A 24,351-nucleotide genomic window follows, 5' to 3' on the forward strand; every position below is an offset into this window, starting at 1 on the left:
ACACACACACACACACACACACACACACACACACACACACACACACACACACACACACAGAAAGAGCATAGGTGAAACTGTGCAAGAAAGCGAGACACTAGATCTAGATCTGTCTGTCTGCATGTAGCCTACTTACAGGGACACGACTGCCAACTAGTCTCGGCCCGCTCAAAAAAACAATGACCGAGACTTTCAGTAATTCCTTCGCGTGACGTCAAACCCTCTTACGTCATAATGTGACGTCAATGTAATGTGACGTCTTCAAATGTTAGAGTTTCTACCACAGACATACACACGCACATATGCACGCACGCACGCACGCACGCACAGACAGACAAAGTTACGATCGCATAGGCTACACTTACGTGAGCCAAAAAGGAGGGGGTCCACTGTATGGCAAAGCCAAATTTATTTGAAGCAGGAAGATCAAATTCCTTCTGTTAATTTGTGTTCAGATATGACTGTATATATTATGTAATTAGAAACTGCTCCATTATACATTTTTATGAGGTCTTTTCTTTCCTATTTGCAAGATTATAAAAACAAACATTCAAGTGGAAGATTATTTGTAGGTTGACTTGTTACTTGTACCTCTATGACTAAAGCATCCACTATTTGTAGACACGGCATACATACATGTAACTTAAAGATCATTTTTGCAGCGTTGTTCCCAGGCCTTAATTGGTTTCTGTTCACTGACACATACTTTTCTGATCTGATCCCTGGCTGGTTGACATTTCGACAGCATGTAACATAACTAACATTGAATCTAGGTCCAACAGACCTCAGAATCTGGGAACAACACTGACTTGATAAGTGCGTCTGTGCTTTTTTGCTTACCTGTGTGTGTGTGTGTGTGTGTGTGTGTGTGTGCAGATGATGCCAATGGAGACGTTTCTGGACTACAGTCCAAAAGAAGGAGAGGAAGTTCTGGTTCTTCACGCAGACTTTACACCGCTGCAGCTGGACACAATGACCAACAAGGACATTGCAAAAATGGATGTGAGTATTTTGGAACCCCAGCCCCTATTAAGGACTCACAAAATGGATGTGAGTATTTTGGAACCCCAGCCCCTATTAAGGACTCACAAAATGGATGTGAGTATTTTGGAACCCCAGCCCCAATTCAGGACTCACAAAATGGATGTGAGTATTTTGGAACCCCAGCCCCAATTAAGGACTCACAAAATGGATGTGAGTATTTTGGAACCCCAGCCCCTATTAAGGACTCACAAAATGGATGTGAGTATTTTGGAACCCCAGCCCCTATTAAGGACTCACAAAATCTGAGGAAATCAGGTCTTAGAAAGGAAGGAGTACTGTATTTAAATGGGGGTAGATTTACAAAATATAAATTGGAAAATCTGAAAACAGATGGTCTTAAAAGGGGGGTCGCACTGTATTTTGTAACATCCCAGTTTAATACAATTTTATGTGCTGAACCCCCTGTTCCACTTGTCGTCAGTATCGACACAATTGTACCCTAAGTTTTATTTGCCTTAAAAATGTAGAACTTTCTGAGTGCATGGAAAAAGCACAGCAGTAGAACATTAGACGTAATGGAAAGGAGAATGTTGTTTAATTAGCATAAAACAGGGCATGTGGTTGTCAAAGGTGGCGAGATAGGATTAATGTTTTGATGTGGATGTAATATTTTGGAACAATGATATTTTCTAACACTTGAGAAGTTGAGTTATTTAAACTAGACACGCATGCGCCCACTCAATTGGACATCTTTCAGCTTCTTCCGTACAACATCGAAATGTGCATACGCATTCTCACCTACATAAACACAATTTCAAACAATGTAACACAAACTCAATCACTCCGTCACACGCACACACACACATACACACACACAGTCTCACAGAGTTAAAACTAACACATCATATCTACTCCATGTATAATTTTCAAAAGAAGGTAAACATATAAAATGACTGTGTATTTGTTGTTGGTGTAGTTGTCCCTGAAGGAGATCTTGTGCAATCCTCTCTCTCTCTCTCTCTCACACACACACACACACACACACACACACACACACACACACACACACACACACACACACACACACACACACACACACACACACACACACACACTTTTAAACTGCATCAGCATAATTATCATGGCAAAGCTTATCTACAATTATTAACCTACACAGAGCTTGCGTATCAAGATAATATATTCTTGGAATTGTCATACGACTTAAAGAGTAAAAAATATGGGTGTCACGATGGTCACAATCAGACAGGTTCACATGAGGTTATTTTCCCTGGTCCTCGTCTATGATATTGTCCAGTGACACATTGTCCTGCTGGCAACCAGCTCCGCGTGCTTGGGCATGAACAGTCACCAAGAAGACCATTATTTCGCATACTGGCTGTGTGAAAAGTATTAAGGTCAATGACAGAAAAACCGTGTACTTCCTCACTGCAGCCCTGGGAATTTTTTAAATCCTGTCCCACTCAATTATCGGGATGTTCCTGTGGTACATTATGCACTTTGTCTTTGTATCAGAGAGTTGTAATGTTAATTTGTAAGGACGTGCTTTCCTGAAACAAATGAAGAGTTGGGTTACAACGCTGCAGTGTTCTCTGCCCTGGATTGTAGCTTGCCCGTCGTAAATCAGCAGTAGATCTGCGGGTACTGTGTTCATTTGGAAACCTACCATCCGCTTATCTGTCTTTTTCACTGCAGACACTAAGCAACAGGTACCTGCCATGTGGTCACTTTTTCCACTGCTGTCCTCAGTCTTATAGTACTTTTCATCAAGACTTGTCACCATACCGAGTGGATCTAAATTCGGAAGTCGTCATGTGGCTGAGGCTGCGTCGATCTTGTTACTTATCCTCCTTTCTGAAACAAAAGGCAAAATGCGATTTGTTGTGATGACTACAACCTACACAAATATAAACAATGTTTTGATACTGAATAGTCGGGTTATACAAGCCACTTTACTTATGTAGCATGGGATCCCTACAATATGCAAAACATGTCAACTGACTGCAGCAGCCTGGTTCTTAAAATAATTCTGACAGTCAACAGAGAGAGAGAGAGAGTGAGAGAGAGTGAGAGTGAGAGTGAGAGTGAGAGTGAGAGTGAGAGAGAGAGAGAGAGAGAGAGAGAGAGAGAGAGAGAGAGAGAGAGAGAGAGAGAGAGAGAGAGAGAGAGAGAGAAATGAGTTTTTGAGCTCAGGTGGCCCTAGGTTACAGCATTTTGCTTCCTTGGGTAAAAAAAATCCGGGGGGGGGGGGGGGGGGCATGCCCCCGGACCCCCCTGGCATGTTCGTCAATTCAGGCCTTCGCGCCTTCAAATTTGTGCAAAAACTTTTGGGTGTGCCCCCTTCCTTAGGATCCTGGATCCGCCCTTGCTCTCTTATGGTCTTGTTTGAGTAATAACGATCAACTCAGGAGGAAGAAACCAACAGAGGAAAAAATAAACCATTAACATTAACCGCAGAAACATACAGAATCACATGTGCCATTATGTAGAACAAACATCCACAGCAAGCTTTCTTTGCACGACGGTCGTTGTCTCAAAAACTCGCATTCTACCTGCTGTCCAAAAGAAGCTAATCTTATGTTGTGCTGCCTTGAAAGAAAAGGAAGCTGTTTCAAGTTAAGTTTACCAAGCGTTACAAACATTAGCGAATCATGATAGTGCGTAAACAGCAAACAGCACAATCAAAGAGAAGGAGTCTGGAATGAAACGCGATACAGATCTAGGTAGATCTAGCTTTCAAAAACTGTCTTTCAAATTTAAGGAAGTTGTTGAAAGGCACCAACATTTACAGACAGAACCATGACAGAGCATGTTTTGAAACTGAGGCAAAATCGTAATCATTTTGACTTTGAGAACAGATTCATTCCGTTTCCTTATATCTGCATGTTCAAAGAAATGGTGGACAGTTTTATACGGGCAGAGGAAACTTGAGACTCTACTGCAAGTCTTGAAATTCACATAAATCGAACCAAGAACAGACATCCAAACATTACAGGCAGTTTATATCAACTCATTTCACTAGAGGTGACTGCCTAGCACTGTTTTTGATATCCGTGTCTGCTGAAATAGAAAGAAATTAAACAAAACGGATTATCAGTAAGCTTACGTGACACGCTGTAAGAGTGGGAGACACTAGATCTGTCTGTACTTACCGGGGACATGACTGCCAGATCAACACTGCGCTTTCGACAGCTCTTCCTTCGCGCACACTGGAAACACGCTGTGCAGATCAGACTGTTGGAAATCTCCTTTGGTATCTTCTTTATATATTTTTCTTGAGCTAAGAAACCAAACAATGTGAAATCGTCTTCGAATGCAGCTTGGTGAAAACTGAAAAGTGAATCTATACCACAATCCTTCACACAACCTGACCTGATCTTGACCCCTGACCTGGTCTACATACCACACACAACACAAACCAGTCACCTGCTTTTTCCCCCCAAAAAAACCCCACCACCCGTTTTCTTTGGATACACACTTTAACTACACACATGCCGACGAAATGTTGATCATTGTTTCAATACTTTGAAGATGTTGCTTGGATAATAACCAAGTGAAATTAGTATTTCGGTGTTCAGTCAAATGTTAAAGTTTCTACCACAGACATACATACATACATACATACATACATACATACATACATACATACATACGCACAGACAGACAAAGTTTACCATCGCATAGGCTACACTTACGTGAGCCAAAAACCACATCAAACCCTGTGCTTTTATTTGTATTTATTAATTAATTCATTAGGAACTATTTTCCAAACCTTAAAACGCACTGGAATCTAAAGACTCTTAATGACCCGCTGCCAGAGACTAACGTACGTGCTCACACCCCTGTTTCCTCCGTATGCTATCATCAACCCTGACTCCCGCAGTGGGGCACTGCGGTTATGAAATTAAAGGCCCCTCCTGTTTTTGGAACCGCAGGAGCTTTCTAGTTTGCTGTTAGGTAGATTTTTGGTTCCTCTTTCCTGTCATGCTCTCTTTTTCTTCATGAATTCTTTTCTTTTTTCTGCCTTCTTGCTCATTCACCTGTATTTTTTCCAAAAATCTCTTCTCTTGCCGCTTGTCTCGCGATTCATGTATAGTTTAATCTGTTAGTGTTCTGATGTAAGTCCAGCAGTAGATAGGTTAAGCCTATTTTAACATACTGGAAACTGGTAATCTTCCAGTAGGTATTAATTTAGTTTTGCTAAAGCCTGCTGGGACACAAGTAATGGGTTAGTGCATTTGTAAACAGGAATCGCTTGACAAGTGGCCCCCTTCATCCCCCCCTTCCTTGTCCTGATATGGCTCTGCGTAGTCGGCTGGACGTTAAGCAACAAATAAACAAACAAACATCAACCCTGACACCACCAAGGATGGCGAACATAAAACAGACCTAGCGGTACCAACGCGATCTCGACTTTACGATATAAGTCACCTGTCAGCGTCACCCTGCTAATTACTTTGCTACCCCCACTTTCTCTTCTAGTGTCTTTGGTTTATTCTTTGACAGTGGTTATGACTTATCACAGAAAAGCAATTGATCAAAAACAAAAGCTGTCAACAGTTTTGTTTTAGCTGTAAAAGTGATAGTGTTGTTGATTTGGCTTGTGATAAGATGTAATTTGTGCAGTCCTGTTTTTCTTTGTTTTTTAATGTTCAGACATAAACACTATAGAATACTATTTGGAGTTTTAAAGCATGCCATTGTTGTCCTTTGCATTCTACACAATCCTTTAGTTTGCATTGAATGTTTATTTATGTTTGAGAGCATGTTTTAGAATTAGATTAACATAAATAATTTGGGTCTCGTTACACATGCACAGTGACAAAACTGTTTAATACGTGTAGTATATTTAAATAGAAAAATAGATTAAACTCTTGCTCAGTTTAAGTTTGTATTTAGTTGTGTTTTGCAGAAAAGAAAAAATTGACCTGGTACAACACTAAAGCTACTGAATCCACACCAGTGTATCATATTTATTGGAAAAGACTATATTTAAAAAAAAACGGTTATGCCGGAAATAGGAAGATAACAGTTAGGATTTATTGAAAATGTGTCCATTAATTGTCTTGTAATTTGTATGCTAGACCACCCCTTCTGTCCCCAACCACCCACTCACCCAAACAAAATCAACACACACAAAAACAACACATTAAAACACAAACACAAAACACAAAAAGCAACAAATACACAAATAACAGCAATACAACATCATAAAAAACAAAAAACAAAAAAACACAAAGAAGCAGTACTGTAAATAAACTAAACCAGAGGCCATAGAATGCATCATTTCATTGGTCGATCTGTAATATCCTTAGTAGAGAAAATATTCTAAGCATGAGACAAATACATTGTACACGTAGTCTGTTTGTAGCACACACTCCCACCAGTGTTGACGCTTCACTGATTGCAAACACTGAAACAAGAACTGAGTATTTTCAAGGTTAACTGGGTTTATTTTGTAATTTGAACTGATAAGCTTGTATACTGGATATGAGTGAACAGGATGCATTTATGCGAGTTTGGTAAATCACTCCCAGTTCCTTTTTTGTGACAACCCAATTACTGTACATCAATTTTGAGAAAAGAAGTCTCCTAATTAGTTGTTGTTGACATGACAATTAAAGTTTGAAATACAGCTTGGGGAATGTATGTTCATATATTCCCAGACAGGTGCAATTATTTTTTTGTGATTCCCAGACAGGTGCAATTATTTGTGTGTGATAAAGAATGATGTATATCTTATCAGCATTGCATGCCAACACCAGCAGTTATGATCAACAAAGGGATGTACAAACAATGTTTGAGATTATTTTTCCTCGTGAATACATCAACCTGACTTGAAAACCTAAGGGTGAAGAATCGTTAAATCAAATGCACGAGCGAACTGAATTTAGCTACTGAATCCTGTACTCTGAACACTTTGCATGTGGAAAAGGAACTTCTTCTTCTTCTTCTTCGTTCATGGGCTTAGACCCCCACATTCACTCATGTTTTTAGCACGAGTGGATTTGTACGTGTATGACCGTTTTTACCCCGCCATTCATGCAGCATACGCCGATTTCGGGGGAGGCATGCTGGGTATTTTAGTGTTTCCATAACCCACCGAACTCTGACATGGATTACAGGATCTTTTCCGTGCGCACTTGGTCTTGTGCTTGCGTGTACACACGAAGGGGGTTAAGTCACTAGCAGGTCTGCACAACTTGACCTGGGAGATCGGAAAAATCTCCACTCTTAACCCACCAGGCGGCAGCGACCGGGATTCGAACTCACGACCTCCCGACTAGGAGACCGACGTCTTACCACCATGCCACTGCGCCCGTCTGAAAAGGAACAATTTTGTTATTATTCATTCAATAGTAATTTGCTGAAGAATGACCTAGCTGCCAATCATCCCAAACGGAGATCGCTTTTAGCACTTTGCAAATAGTCTCCAGCAAACACACCTGCAGGAGCATGTACACTTCACTGCATAACCGACGCTGAAACAAGATTAGCTGGGTTTTTTGTTTCAAGGCTCATTTTCATCATTCTGTAATTCGAACTGAGAAGCTGGTATGGTGCACAACAGCTTACAGGATACATGTGTGTTAAAAAATGATAGTGTAATCACTCGTATAGGAAGTATCTGATTACAAATGAGGCCTTGGCCAGATGTATATAATCACACACTAATGCAAAGAGATAAAGACATATATATGCGAGCATGTACTCGCATGCAATCACATGTGCACATCCAAGCACACACACACAAACACTTGAAATGTTAACTTCTTGCTATTAGGGAATATTCCTCAAGGACAATAAGATATAATAAATACAAAATAAAATTAAAATATTTACGTTCAGTTTTTCCTGTTTCATTACACAAGTTTAAAAAAAAAAGCTCATTGAGAATGCAGTTCTGTTCATAGTAATGTAGCAAGTGTACAGAATATTATGTCCAGTTTGAAGCTAGCCACCATCGATCCCTTTATTGTTTTCAAATGGTAATGAAAGCCCTTATGAAAAATAGATCTAAAAACGTCTCCTAGTCCTATATACACTAGTCACAAAAAGTCAAGGAACAAAAATTCAAAAAGTCATATCTCCGAAACGATTTCACCAATTTATTAATCGTTTACACCAAAGTACACCTTCTGGGCCACACATTGAATGTGGCAAATTTCATTGGTATCCAATAACGGAATGATGAGTTAAACTCAGTTCACTGCAAGCGTGTTGAATTTCAAAAGTCACAACTGTCTCATGTCAACAAAACAATGTCAGTAATGGGTATGGGCACCCCGCCGGGCCAAGCATTCGTTGCAGCGTCGAGGCATGGACTGCACATGTCTTCTGAGGAGCTGCTGGTCCAGGTTTTGCCATTCATGTTGGAGGTATGCCAGCAGGTCCTGAAGGGTGTTTGGGGGAGGGTGATTGTCTCGCAGCTGCCTGTCAAGATGATCCCAGACATTTTCGATTGGGTTTAAGTCTGGGCTGCAGGCTGGCCATTCCATTCTGTGAACTCCCTGCTGCTGCAGGAAGGCCCCAACCACCCTGGCGCGATGCGGTGTGGCGTTGTCGTCCTGCAAAGTGGCCTGGGGTCCCAGCTGTTGCAGGAAAGGGATGACAATCGGACCCAGGATCTCGTCCCTGTAGCGTGCCCCGGTCAGATTCCCCTGGATGTGGTACAGGGGGGTCTTATGGTTGGCAGAGAAGCCTCCCCATACCATCACGGAGCCTCCACCATACGCGAGGACCTCCTGGACACAGTCCTGGTTAAACCGTTCGCCTTCTCGTCGCCATACGGACAGCCGCTTGTCCGGATGCATCAGATTAAACCTGCTTTCGTCGCTGAAGAGAACAGTGGCCCATTGATGACGTGTCCATCTCGAATGACGAGCAGACCAGTCTCGGCGGGCTCGTTTGTGGACTGGAGTCAGCTTGGGCTTCTTGGCTGGTACTCTGGAACGGAGCCGCACGTTGTGGAGACGGTTCCTGATGGTCTGCGTGCTGACTTGAATGTTGGTAGCCACCCTTAGCTGCCCCCTGATGCGCTCTGCAGTGATGGTGCGTGACGTCAGAACCTGGCGGACGATGTAACGATCAGCCCTTGCATCAGTCTTTTTTGGTCTCCCAGATCTTGGCCTGTCCTGGACCCGTCCAGTCGCTCTCCAGCGTTCTTGTAGCCTCCAGACAACCGATGGAGACACCCCAAGTCGGTGGGCAACAGCTCGGTAGGTGGCGCCGCGCTGAAGCCAGGCAAGGGCTCGTCCTTTGTCGACATCTGGCAGCGATCGTCTCTGGACCATGGTGTTGGAATGGACCATAGCTGTGAAACGCTGGCTTATAAAGGCTTTCAGTGCGGTGAGTTTCACAGCCCAGACGTCCGCCTAGCACGTGCCATGATCAGTTCCGATGTTCAGTACCAATGTTCATTCTGCTGAGCCAGTGAATTTAGGCGCATTTTTGACGTGGAGGGCCTGCACTTTCCGCCTGCCTAGCACCGCGTCCGTGCATCACATGCGGCCAATGATGCTGTCTAGACAATTTGCGAGTTGTTGTCAGTGCATTAGCCAAGTTTGGTTGATTTCGTTTTTCGGGTTATGAAGATATTGCTGTTTGCTTTTTCCATGTGAATATGTCAGTTGTTCCTTGACTTTTTGTGACAAGTGTATATATCATTGTTCAAGGTATTAAATGCTTTTATTTTGCTGTCAAGAAGCTTTGTCCGAAGTTATAGCTATAAGAAAATGACCACAGGTGGTCACAGCACGCGTCTTGGATTAAGATGGCGTCAATGACATTAACATTTAAACTGCATGACATATTTGCAGCCTTCGACTTTTTTCAAAAATCCCAAAGTATAAATGACGTTCTTTGGTGTCTGGTTGTGTTCAGTAAAATTAATTTTATTAGGTCTCTTGTCAAAAAGATGTTTTGATATCGTAATTTCTAAGTGAAAGAAAATCGTCTGTACATCCATTGATCACCTGGGTGATCGAAATTAAAGGGAAATAACTGTAGGGAGTTAAACGGAGGTTCACTTGTGAAATATTCTTAGCTGTTTGAGTATTGACTGACTATTATTTCTTTTGTTGTTTCAATGTGTGTTTTATCTGTACATAATTGTGCAAATATGTACTTCTTGTCTTTTCCTGCATGTGTTAGATTCAGTTTGTGAAACTGTCTTTTTCCTGGAAAGAGCAATTTTGTTTATTTATAGCGGAATGGTTAAAATGACAACTTGGTGACTTTTGACATAAAATGGAAGGGGGGAAACATTGTGCTCATTGATCTGGGATAGTCTGCTCTTAATTCTTAAACCCTCTGAAAGTTGAACACAGCAATGATTGTTATTTGCATAAGGCAACAAGTACTGATCAGTTCAATGTGTTTGTGAACTTAGTACAGAAAATGCCTGCTAGAAACATAACTGATGTAACAGCAAATTTAATTACATATACTATAGACTTAAGCAATGTCATTTGTATGACAAAGGCATGCATGTACAGTACATTGTGTGGTATGGGGTCTAAACGCCCTACTCAATTATCATTAATACTGTTTTTTAGTGTGAAAGTAATTTATCAGACAGGGTAAACCAAAATGCAAAACATAATTTGAATGTGCAAAATTGTAATGTTCAGTGTTTAAAGCTCTGTCGGGCCTTATTTCCAAAAAAAGTACACCTGTTTCGACATGAATTATTTTCTTATTTAAAAACAATGTTGTTTCTGGTAATGACAATTCTCCAGGAATGAAATTTATATACTTTCAGCAAGCTACAAATACAGGAGAGAACCGATGTAAAGTTATTGACCCAGTACTCAACTTTTCGCATCTGCCAATTACTGAGTTTACCCCCCCCCCCCCCAAAAAAAAACACCCCAATACAACAATTTAATATACAGGCAGGCAGACGGTAAATGAAATCGAATAGTAAACAGTTAACAACAGTAACAAACAAACAGAAAAAAACTCACACAAACTCAACACTAACACACTAACACATGCATGCATGCATGCACACATGCACGCGCACACACACACACACACACACACACACACACACACACTCACACACACACACACACACACACACACACACACACACACACACACACACACACATGCACAAACACTGCATAAAATGCAATGGTTAATCTTTCAAAAAAAATTTCAGAGGTTCATAAGCATAATGATGCTCAAATCTGTCGTTAGATTTTGGTAGAGATAATACAGAAAGCGGGATTTAATGCTTGCTAATAACACGGTGTCCCGCACAAGTTTGAAACAAAACAAAACCAGAGCTCACAGCCAGCTGCTTTATCTGAGTGAACCTGATGATATACATGTAATACAGAACATGTACTAATTATGACAGGACAGTATAGAAATGCAATTTGCAATATAATTTGGGCTTCATGACAGTTTTACAAATTTGGTGTGATAATTGGGGCTTGATGTGCTTGTGATTGTGCAGTTTGGAGCCTTCATGGCTAAATTCCTGAGACTCTACCTCAGATTCGTCAAATATACTCTCATGCCCATTGTGAGTTCCTCTTGTGTTGCCTGCTAACCTTGGTTTGCTGTGCTTAATTCATATCCCAGTCTGCTTGCCTTTACTACTGTCCTTGACCTTTCTGATCGACTTGCGTGTATTAGGTCTGTCTAGTGAGCAGCTTAGTACTATAGTGTTCAGACGTCTGTTTTTTCTCAAATGAGTTTTCTCTAACTCTAATTTTTTTCAGGATGTGGATTTGAATTTAACTGGTTCTTTTTGCTTTTATTAATTCACATGCAGAAGAAGTTTTTTTTTCTTTTTTCTCTCTCAAGTTTTTGTTCAAACTTCAGGTCATATATGTTCAGTATTTGTTGGGTCATGAATGAGTTCGAAAGAGAGAACAAAAAAATGTGGGATTTAATTAAGCGGGCAGTTTAAATTTATGCCATGATAGTTCACTTTACACAAGGCTAAAATTATATTTGTAAAACTCAGTAATTCAAAGTGACAGCAAGGTTAAATAACCTTGGAAAAATATGTTATTTCCTGCAAAGCAAAATGTCCTGTCTGTAAATTGTTTTTAAAAGACATATAAGCTCAAATGTACATTTTTAACTTAATTGATATCCTATTCAGAACTTGCTTTTTGACTTCATTGACATTATGATCACCAAATTCAAACTTGATGATGTTTGTGTGTGTTTTGAAGAGGAAAACCCAGCTACATGTACTAAGCTGTTGCTGCATGTAAATAAAACACAGTTTTGTGAATAGATCGAGTTGAACCCCTGTTTTTAAGACCCCCCCAATTTTAAGACTTTCTCTGTTAAGACTCCCTTCTTTTTAAGACCTGATTTTTGAAGGTCTTAAAAGGGGGGTTCCCATTGTTATTAAGACATTTTTGGCCTGAGGATGATGTAGCTCCTCAAGACTTAATTCAGTTGAAGGCAGATTGTCTGGGCACAGTTGCGTTCCTGCTTTTTGTTGTTAAATCCAATGCACTTAATTTTAGTGTTAGTTTACTTTGGTTTAGTTTGAACCAGCTTATTCTATTTATAACAAAAATCTTTAACAACATGGCTACAGGATGGTAGTGCCTGTGATGTAAATCACCGCTGAGAAGAATATTACCTCAAAGTAAAGGAATACAATCTTGTTTAAACCAAAGTAAAGGAAATATTTGTGTGTCCCTTCATCCACTAACGTATTTAGTTAATTGAATAATTTGAAACACACACACTAGTTTGAACATGAATAAATTCTTTCAGTTTCAAATCTTTATGAGCAAAATGTACATTGTAATACTTGAACTATTTATGGAACTGAATGTAACAATGATTTTAAAACTTAATTATAGTCCTTGTGTCGTCTGGCAGCAGCTGTAGTGAAACATTCATACACAAATGTTGCTTTATGTAATCAGCACCTGATTATGTTAATTTCACTGTTTTGTATTAACCAGTGTCTGAATATTTCACCTCTCCTTTATTATACTCGTTTCTTTGGGAGCTGTTTGTCTGAGTCTACTAATGTGATGCTGGTGAACCTCACTTTAACATCTCTTAATACATAATATTTACCCCACAAACATTTTACTCGACAAGATGAAGTTGAAAGAAAATAATTTGTGTAGTCTTTGTAACGAAATAGATTATATTGAGCACCTTTTTTGGAAATGTAGAAAAATGAGGTTATTTTGGGAACATGTTATTAGATGTATTTTTGTTAATACGAAAGAAAATGTTATATTAACAGAACATGATGTATTGTTTGGTTATTTACCAGGAATGCATACCCCAACAAACAAAATTATAAATCACATTTTGTTGATAGCAAAAATGTGTATCAGCAAGTTTAGATATGGTAGGCCTATTGATTTAAATATAATGTTTAATTGCGAATTAGGGTTGAGACGTATGAGTATTTTGTAAATGAAAATGATTAAGTATATGTGCATATGCATATCTATGTGTGTGTGTGGATTCATGATTATGTTGATGTCGCAAATTTTGACACCGCAGACACAACCGCATATAGATTAATACATTCTTGTCCATGTATTGTAAGAATTCGCGCCAAAAGTAAATGTTAAATGTGCTGTGCCACAGATTAATGTACAGTTAAACATACAGATACCAAGTGTGTTATATAATGTTATTGTTTATCGATTAAAAGGGCATGCTTAAGCGTCTTCCCAAAGGTAAAAAAAAAAAAAAAAAAAAAACACCCCAAAAAACAACATCTCTGGTGTTGAAAGAAGAAGTCTTTTTGTACTTAAGGCAATTGTAATGCTCGTATGCATACAATGATACATATAATTATATTGTCTGTGCAAAAGTGCAGCATTCATGGCTGAAGATGATGACATTCTTTTTTCTTTAAATTTTTTTTTTTAGAGAATGTAACTTTTAGCCCTGCTATATCTATGAAGTGTTTTAACATCTATGACATAAGAGAGCTGACTGCAAGTGTGTACAAACATTAGACGGTGGTACCTGTCAAGAAAGCTAGGACACCATCGGGACCTGCCAACATTTTCTGGGGGCCAGTACCATTACAGGGGTCCTATAGTATCAGGTATAATTTAGTCAAAATAATTAAGACAAGAGCACAGCCGGAGTTATCCTTTATTTAGAGGCGTCCTCTCCTCAGAGGGGATCACATTGCAGGTACCACTGTAAAGGGTTATATTTAGCTTTTACCCAATTTCAGTGTATGCATGGTCACCCGTATGAAATGAGCATATAATTATGGTCATATAAGAGACATATAGACCCCAATTCATACACAAAAACTATATGAATTATATATGACTATGAGAACCTGCACTTCCAGAAACCCACAGGTCTCTTAATTATAGCTTTCTTATATGAATCTTATATGAATCAGAACTTAGTTTCTGCACTGAAGAATTCGATCAGGACTTAGAACAAAACTGGGACCCTGCTGTAAAATACTGGTAATACTGACGTTCATATATGTTTCTTATAGGTTTCTTATATAAACAGGAAGTTATTGGTTTGCCTTGAGCATTATCTCGCCCTGCTTTAGCTACCTTGTTGGATTGAGTTCAAACTTTTAAATGGCATAAAAGAAAGGTCTGCTGTCTGGGTTTTTTTTCTGAGAATAAGTTTTGTTATATTAGTTCAAAGCTTGTGTTTATAATATACTGCATGCATGCGCTTTCCAGTAGCCGCTAGTAGAGATGTGCTCAGTTCATGCAGAACTTAATTTACGTGCTTTAGAATTCAAAATCAGTACGATTGCTTATAGAAAGACGATGCTGTTTAATTTTCTGAAAAGAGGTTTGAAGCTGAAGGAGGTTAAAACTGAATCTTTGCAGCTTGAATTGATGTACATGCAGGTGGCCATGTATAGATTTTGAACTTATATATGAGGGATTTTACAATACAGGAATGGAGGCATTTCTTTTTATGTACGTTCTTGGTGAAATCAGCATAAAATCAGTTCAGTATGGATCACTGATTGCGAAGATTTATATAATACAACTCAGTTAAGATAAACATATTTTGAAGTGTATGGTGTTAAAAGTGCGCTGTGTGGATATCTGAAAATATAACTGTTGTTCAGTTCAAATTGAAGTAATTTTTTGCAGTGTACAAAACTTCATCTGGTTGTGTGGGAATTAAAAAAATGATATGTAAAATATGAGGGATTTTAAGATGTGCAATCTTTTTGGTACTGTAGTACATGCATGGCGTTTGTTTCACTAACATAACATGAGGTTAACACTGTAGCCTGTTGGCACAGGGATTGAGTTTCATAGACTGGTGGTTGTTTAAACACTGGTAGTCAGTACTGCTTGCTTTGACAGATCATAGGTTACAGCACTGTGTGGTTTCCAATTCAATGTTATCTCTACGCAAGTGCATTGTAAACTTTGGAGGTTTGTATTAGGCAGGAGAGAAAAACTGCTGCTCAATAGAAAATATTGTAAAGTAGTATATACTTTCAAGTCATACACTTTCAAAGCACATTATGTTCCCCCATTTTCCCTACATGTATAAGTGCAATTTGTACCGCTTTATTTCACAGCTGTTTCAAGTTAAGGGGAATTTGTACCGCTTTATTTCACAGCTGTTTCAAGTTAAGGGGAATTTGTACCGCTTTATTTCACAGCTGTTTCAAGTTAAGGGGAATTTGTACCGCTTTATTTCACAGCTGTTTCAAGTTAAGGGGAATTTGTACCGCTTTATTTCACAGCTGTTTCAAGTTAAGGGGAATTTGTACCGCTTTATTTCACAGCTGTTTCAAGTTAAGGGGAATTTGTACCGCTTTATTTCACAGCTGTTTCAAGGTAAGGGGAATTTGTACCGCTTTATTTCACAGCTGTTTCAAGTTAAGGGGAATTTTTTTTATCACCTGTGCAGATGTCGCAATGCAGAAAATAGCAAGACAAAAAAGACAGTAAAACACAAAATGTAGTCTCCTTATACTTACAGGTCACGTAAATCACATTTTGTGCTAGACAGCATGAAAATGACTCGATCTTTTTGAGTCTTTATAAGCTTGTCAGGTCTATGTTGCTGCTTTGCTTTATGGCTTGTTCTTCGCAGATGTGTCAATGAAGAAAAAGCATGGAAAAAAATGTAACAAAAAATTGAACTTTCCTACAAGCCAGGCTAAGCTTAATCACATTTTTTTTCCAACTGGCATGATGATGATTTTAATAAGCCTGCAAGTTTCAGCTTTCAAAAATCCCCCATTGACTTTACTGAAACTTTCAAGTTCTAAATCAAAAACAGATAAACTGCCAACATTTCACAATCAAGGACAAATTAGTGAATGGTTTTGTTTATGATTAAACATTCCATAAGCTTATCTTTCTAGTTTTTTTTGTTTTTTTTCATGTCCAAAGAAAAACAACAACGACCCTTAGCACATTTTACCCTCGATTTTCCCTCTCACCTGTCCAGATCACAGACAAAAACACCCTGTTCGAACTACGAAACAACAACAATAACTCCTAGCACATTTTACCCTCGATTTTCCCTCTCACCTGTCCAGGTCACAGGCAAAAACACCCTGTTCGGACTACGAAACAACAACAATAACTCCTAGCACATTTTACCCTCGATTTTCCCTCTCACCTGTCCAGGTCACAGGCAAAAACACCCTGTTCGGACTACGAAACTGGACAGAGGCCAACCGGAAGCATGAGGTGTTTGGCGCCAGCGAGTTCCTCAGCCTCCTCCCCGACGACCTCGAGAGCCTGCAAGTGGGCGAAACCTACAGCATCTTGGAAGTCGATGAGCCGGGTCTCTTTGGAACACAGGTCCATTCTAGCAGCCGTTACCTGCCACCCAAGCCCAAGGGGAAGGAGCAGGTGCTGTACAGGTTGCTGGGGATGATGCACCCTCACCCCTTTGTTCAGATGCGGTTTCCTCCCCGGGGGACCATCGCCTGCGTGCAAGCCCTGAGCGACAGATATGTGCACATTGTTTTCAGGTAAGGGTTTTTGGTGGATTTTGCATGACGTTGTTAATTTTATGATTTGTGAATAGTAAAAAATTGTCTCCATTTCTGTTCAATATCGGATTAATTTTGTTGTTGTGTGGTTTCGTAGCCCCCTGGGGCCAAAACTTAATTCAAAACTTGTGAAACTTGCGATTAGACAGGACATAGGTTGCATAGACAACTTTATTGTCTCGGATGAGAAAATTCATTGTTACTGTACTTTGTGGTGTGGGAATTCTGACTGTTGCTTGTGTGTCATCTGTGAATGAAGTGTAAAAGTTGTCTTTATGTAAACCTTGTAATTTGTCTGTATGGTCTCTGGAAAGTGTGTGTGTGTGTGTGTGAGTGTGTGTGCATATGTACGTGCAGGTCTTTTTTAAGTATTTTCTGTCAAAGGTGAGTAAGAGCTTAGGTCATCTAGCAATGCTTGTTTTCACACGAAAGCTTCCTTACAATATGTGACAAGTGACACAGATTAGGGAACTCTAGTTCAATGAGTTTGCTGCTTGACCTGTTAAAACAAGTTTGTTTTCTTAACATTTTCAGGATGCACGCAGAGTTTCAGCTGAACAATCCCCCAGTCAGACCGTTCTGGTTCACCCCTGCACAGTTCCTGGGAGACTTGGTGATGAGTCGAGACGGTTCTCACGTCCATTATTTCCACATGCGGGTTCCCAGTGAGAGAAGACTCAATGTCGGTATGTGCTTGTCATTGTTTAGGTCTTTTCAAAGAGTTTATTTGTGAAAAATTTTGTGCATGCTCCTCATAGCAAAGTGAGTGATGGATTTGGTGGAGGTTAAAATATGACACAAAACAGTAGAACTTTATTGCCTGTTTATGGGTTTCAAATAGAAATGTAATTACCAAGAAACTTAATATTCTCTTCAAAAGGATGTCGGGCAAATAAATGCATGATTATTGCTGGACAAGTCCACACTTTCATGTGCAAACAGCAGCAGATTTTATTGTGTTAAGAAACCATGTACAGTGGTACATACCTGTGATGAAAGGACAACTTGTGTAAACCAGCCCAGTGTCCTTACATCGCAGGTGGTCTGTCATGACAGGTATATTTTGGTAAAGATAAACAAGTCGCGTAAGGCGAAATTACTACATTTAGTCAAGCTGTGGAACTCACAGAATGAAACTGAACGCACTGAATTTTTTCACAATGACCGTAGTCCGCCGCTATAGTGCAAAAGGCAGTGAAAGTGACGAGCCTGTTCAGCGCGGTAGCGGTTGCGCTGTGCTGCAATAGCACGCTTTATCTCTTTGTTTTAACTTTCTGAGCGTGTTTTTAATCCAAACATATCATATCTATATGTTTTTGGAATCAGGAACCGACAAGGAATAAGATGAAATTGTTTTTAAAACAATTTCGGAAATTTAATTTTAATCATGATTTTTATATTTTTAATTTTCAGAGCTTGTTTTTAATCCGAATATAAAATATTTATATGTTTTTGGAATCAGAACATGATGAAGAATAAAATAAAAGTAATTTTGGATCGTTTTATAAAAAAATAATTTTAATCACAATTTTCAGATTTTTAATGACCAAAGTCATTAATTAATTTTTAAGCCTCCATGCTGAAATGCAATACCGAAGTCCGGCCTTCGTCGAAGATTGCTTTGCCAAAATTTCAATCAATTTGATTGAAAAATGAAGGTGTGACAGTGCCGCCTCAACTTTTACAAAAAGCCGGATATGACGTCATAAAAGACATTTATCGAAAAAATGAAAAAAACGTCTGGGGATTTCATACCCAGGAACTCTCATGTAAAATTTCATAAAGATCGGTCCAGTAGTTTAGTCTGAATCGCTCTACACACACACACGCACAGACACACACACACACACACACACACACACATACACCACGACCCTCGTCTCGATTCCCCCTCTATGTTAAAACATTTAGTCAAAACTTGACTAAATGTAAAAAGCACAACAGAAGGTGTCCTTTCTTGGAAGTGTGGATCCTTACATTACAGACCTGTAACACTGTAAACTTTTATAGGTGAGCTTCAAAGTCATAGTGTCTAATGGAATAATCATTGACAATAATGCTGCTTTTAGTAATCAGCACCTGAATTGGTGAATATGCATTTACCGTTTTGTATAATCCTTTTCTGAATATTTCACTTGGCCATTATTCTTATTTTTGTGTGAACTGCTTTTCGTTACAGTGTGCTTTTAGTAAAACATAAGACAGAAGACTATATTACAACCATGTGCAGTACTCCCTGGCTTGAGATAGTACACTTCATTCAAAAGAACACTCAAAATACAATTGTGTAGCATATCTAGCAAACACATGACACATTCTGTGCCTCTTGTCCCCAGACATGGAGTGGATAATGGAGGGCGGGGAGGGGGGGATGGAGGTGGACATTGGCTACATGCCCCAGATGGAGTGGATGATGGACGCAGAGTCTCACCTGCCTCTCCCAGAGGAGGAGGATCAGTCGCTCAAGCCAGATTTCCCCTCACCGCAAACCCCCGCCGAGATGCAGTGGAGCTCGGAGGCGCCGCGACTTGAGTGTCTGCGCATGATTGAAAAGGCCTTCTATCCCTTTAAACAGGTCAGTGCTTGGTGTGGACGGAAATAGTATCATCTGCAATCATTTTGGATTTTTTCCAATTTTATTTTCTCAAGGTATTTGTGTCCAGGTTAGCAAGGAAAAGGATAAAGATAAGATTTCATATAGTCTTGTGAGGTGTAACCCTCATGGACATTTGGCCTGCTTTCTCAATGGGGAAAGCACGCTAGTCTTGTGAGGTGTAACCCTCATGGACATTTGGGGAAAGCACGCTAGTCTTGTCAGGTGTAACCCTCATGGACATTTGGCCTGCTTTCTCCATGGGGAAAGCACGCTAGTCTTGTCAGGTGTAACCCTCATGGACATTTGGCCTGCTTTCTCCATGGGGAAAGCACGCTAGTCTTGTGAGGTGTAACCCTCATGGACATTTGGCCTGCTTTCTCCATGGGGAAAGCAGGCTAGTCTTGTGAGGTGTAACCCTCATGGACATTTGGCCTGCTTTCTCCATGGGGAAAGCACGCTAGTCTTGTGAGGTGTAACCCTCATGGACATTTGGCCTGCTTTCTCCATGGGGAAAGCAGGCTAGTCTTGTCAGGTGTAACCCTCATGGACATTTGGCCTGCTTTCTCCATGGGGAAAGCACGCTAGTCTTGTGAGGTGTATATAACCCTCATGGACATTTGGCCTGCTTTCTCCATGGGGAAAGCACGCTAGTCTTGTGAGGTGTAACCCTCATGGACATTTGGCCTGCTTTCTCCATGGGGAAAGCACGCTGCCATACAGTGTACGGCGATACCCTTTTTTTTTTTTTTTTTTTTTTCCCCTGCATGTGTGTATTCATGTTTCCAAGTCCTGAGACTTTCGCTGTGAACATGGGGTAGTTTGGCCACCGGGAGAGTCTGCACAAAGTTGACTCTGGGAAATAAATCCTGATCGCCGAACATGGGGATCGAACCGACAGCGATTAGTGGCAACTGGTTTTGAAGCCAGCACCGCTACCGACTTAAGAACATGGTATCTGTCACAAATATCAGTCCCCATACTGGTTGTGACGATCTTGAATGAGTATTTCACATGTTGTGTACTGGTTGACCTTCTTTGGCTAGGTGGTACAGTTTTCATTGGCTGAAAGTCTAGAGTATTGTTTATGTCCGGTGCATCCCGTTAGCGCTACGTGTCATTTGTGCTACGTATCGTTTGCGCTATTTTCTGTAGTGCTATCGACACAAATTGCCGAAAACAGTAGTGCTATCGGCACGTAGTGCTATTGACGCAATTCACACGTGCCATTATCTCTATGTCTCAATAGCGCTACGTGTCGATATCACTATTATGTGAAAAACCAATGTACTGTAGCGCTACATGTCGATAGCACTACTACTAAACTGCAAAAACTTCCCTTTGTGTGTGCGTATATATATATATATATATTTGTCGTCATTTTCACGAGTTTTCATTCACAAGCACCTGGGAAATAAATCTCATGTTCCCCAGGCAATAAATCCCCGGTTACCATAGTTCTAGGAAGCAGGTTATACATGGATAATCAAAAGCAAACCCAATAGAAACGCTCGGGGATTCTTCGGCTCTTTTCATTGGTGTTTCCCCAGACCTAAACAGATGACACGACACTGCTTTGCAAAGTTCCAAAAACGAACTGGCAAACTGGCAAAAGTAAACAAAAAACAAAACTACTTCATGAAAGGTCATACATTCATCAAAAACAAATGAAACCTAGCGATATGTTTTGTCTTCTTACAGAGTCATGGAGTGCATGTATCTGTTTTTCGATACACAGACGTTCGGAGAAGCACGAACGTCAAGTTCAAGTAAAACGAAGTAAAACGACCCCTGACACACACATTTTGACCCGTGCACAAGACGTTGTATCGATAAACGAAGCACAAATAAGAAACAAGAATAACGAAAACATAATTCGCAGGAGATAATACAATTACTCCTGTCAACAAACTTACACACAGAAACACACACACACATACAAACACACACACATAGACACACACACATACATGTCAACCCCTATCAATGTTTTCCTGTATCACATTACCAAAAAACTGTATCATCAGGCCAAAAAACTGTACATAGCGCGCGGCACCGCGGTATTACCGCGTAAGGCAGAATTTGAAAGTTGTGTTTATGGTAGTGAGGTGCATGGTATAAAGATCAATCAATTTCATCATAAAATGCCAATCAATACTGATTTCAGTGCTTCTGTTCTGATAATGAACTAAAATCAGTATTGATTTGAATTGTATGAAAAAGTGATGTGTATTGAATATGCTTTCTTATTATCATTTCATGATTTATCTATAAACTATAATGAACACAGGCAAAATCCATTCTTCACATTCCTGATTTTATGTCCAGTCCCGGATTTTCCCGAATAGTGCAAAAGTTTCCCGATTAAACATTTTTCGAGTATAGTTATATAATGACTGGAGTGTATTTTCAAGCGCCTGTACTCAGCGTAGTTTCACTTCTGAAATCTCGTTTAGCGCGAGGCTTCGTCACACAAACGCTGTGATCAAAATCGAAACTAAACGAGAATAGGCGAGATTTGTGGCTAGCGCATGCGCTTCAGTCGAATGTGGATGAGAAGCAGAAGAAGAAGCAGCAGCAGACGACCACAAAATGAAGAAAACAACGGTCCAACGCCCGAAAGTTCTTGTAAAATTTGAAAAGAGTTACAAACAAGAGTATGACTTCATCTCCGAATCGACAAGACGCGGCATACATTTCGCGTTTTGCACCAAGTGCCGCGAAGATATCAGCATCGGACATGGACTCGGAGGCCGGGAGGATATTGAAGCTCATTCAAAAACAGCAAAACATGAACGGAACCGTGATCGGAAACCGATCTCACGCTTTCGTCCAATCGGAATATTTCTCCCCCCTTTTTTTTTTACAAATGTCATTTTTGAAATTTCCCGTATCAATGAAGTTTTTCCGTATTAATCCCCGTGATACGCCGTATCACTCGAAAATCACGAAAAATCCGTATCCGATACGGGAAATCCGTATCAGTTGGCAACTCTGCACACACCCATACACACACAAACACATACACACAAAACAAGGAGTGAGAACGAGAGAGAAAGTGAGAAAGAGAGTCGTCATTAAGTAAGTAGTGGTACTGACACGTAGCGCTAAAAGATATAGTGCTATCGACACGTAGTGAAAATGAACGAATGATACCGACTCGTAAAAAAATTATTTGTAGCACTAATCAACGTAGTCATAGCGGCACGTTGCACAAATGACACATAGCACAAATGACACGTAGCGCTAGCGATACGCACCCTTCATGTCTCATTAGATTTATTTCAGTTAAATTCCTGTCTTTTGAATGTTCTGATGATAATACGTTCTTTCAATTGTTATTTATTTTGTTTGCTGTTAGGAAGCTCTGCCCGTCGCGATATAACCTTCGTGGTTGAAAACGACGTTAAACACCAAATAAAGAAAGAAAGGAAGCTCTGGAGTTTATCATGTCAGTAAATGCAGTGTGGTCAGAGTGATAATTGGTGAGTAGTTTATCAAATATCTGCTCACAGATCAGAAAATCAGATATCCTTTTGCATCTAGAATGTTACTTAGCAGGCTTTCACAAGGTTTGGGAAACCCTGTGCTTTTGTACAACTGCAGATGTTCTGTCCTCCCTCTTATAGGCGTGTTGCCAGGATATATTTTCTTCAGCATATTTGTCAAATAGCCATACAAGTTTTGGCCGCTTTTGAAAGATTACAGCAGTCTTGTCAGTGACATTTCCGACAACATGTTAAAAAGTTCTGCAGCTTTGCCGAAATTACGGATGATTTGAGTGTTTGATTTCAAACAATATCCTCGCTCTTGTTCCAGGTGACGTACCACAACCTGACGGAAGCATTCAAGCTGTCCAAGAAGGAGGACAAGCCGATGCACGCGGTGTTCCTCTGGGGGGCGCTGGATGACCAGAGCTGCTGAGGGTCAGCGCGGACCCTGCGCGAAACTGCGCTGGAGGGTCCGCAGGTCATCAGCATTCTGTTAGAGCGCTTCGTCAACGCCTGGAGTCTGGTCGTTGACTTGGAGGTCAGCTTTTCTTAGATTACAGTAGAACCCACTTTTTAAAACCTCCCAAATAAACTGAGAAAATCAGGTCTTAAAAAGGAGGAAGTCTTAAATTTGAGGTAAATTTACAGAGGTTGTGAACAGAAAATCTGAAAGCAAGGTCTTTAAATGTTATGTTATGTTATATGAAGTCTTATATCGCGCGCGTATCTTCAGACTCGGACTCAAGGCGCAGGGATCTATTTATGCCGTGTGAGATGGAATTTTTTACACAATACATCACGCATTCACATCGACCAGCAGATCGCAGCCATTTTGGCGCATATCCTACTTTTCATGGCCTATTATTCCAAGTCACACGGGTATTTTGGTGGACATTTTTTTTATCTATGCCTATACAATTTTGCCAGGAAAGACCCTTTTGTCAATCGTGGGATCTTTAACGTGCACACCCCAATGTAGTGTACACGAAGGGACCTCGGTTTTTTGTCTCATCCGAAAGACTAGCACTTGAACCCACCACCTAGGTTAGGAAAGGGGGGAGAAAATTGCTAACGCCCTGACCCAGGGTCGAACTCGCAACCTCTCGCTTCCGAGCGCAAGTGCGTTACCACTCGGCCACCCAGTCCTTGTATGAGGATGTCTTACATTTGGGAGTCTTAACCCCTTCACTGCCACAGAATAACAGCATTATCCGAACGGTCTAAGGGAAAGAACTGTGTTTAGAACCCCTACAAGTACTTGGACAGTGGTTACCTCCCATTTAGTT

The 24,351-nt window shown here is 40.2% G+C and overlaps 1 protein-coding gene across 3 annotated transcripts in view; it reads left to right on the plus strand.

The window, feature by feature from the left end:
• The window catches only part of LOC138951982 (selenoprotein N-like), a 33,270-nt gene that overhangs the window by 1,271 nt on the left and 7,648 nt on the right, over positions 1-24,351 (plus strand). For 2 of the 3 annotated variants that reach the window (XM_070323551.1, XM_070323550.1), the window contains exons 2-7: positions 877-1,002; positions 11,471-11,539; positions 16,611-16,960; positions 17,516-17,667; positions 19,318-19,556; positions 23,394-23,603. In XM_070323551.1, coding sequence (XP_070179652.1) covers positions 877-1,002; positions 11,471-11,539; positions 16,611-16,960; positions 17,516-17,667; positions 19,318-19,556; positions 23,394-23,603 — 1,146 coding nt within the window. The remainder of the gene's footprint in view (positions 1-876; positions 1,003-11,470; positions 11,540-16,610; positions 16,961-17,515; positions 17,668-19,317; positions 19,557-23,393; positions 23,604-24,351) is intronic. The other variant, XM_070323553.1, reaches the window with a different exon arrangement.

This window comes from Littorina saxatilis, linkage group LG17, assembly GCF_037325665.1.
Source record: "Littorina saxatilis isolate snail1 linkage group LG17, US_GU_Lsax_2.0, whole genome shotgun sequence".
NCBI lineage: Eukaryota > Metazoa > Mollusca > Gastropoda > Littorinimorpha > Littorinidae > Littorina > Littorina saxatilis.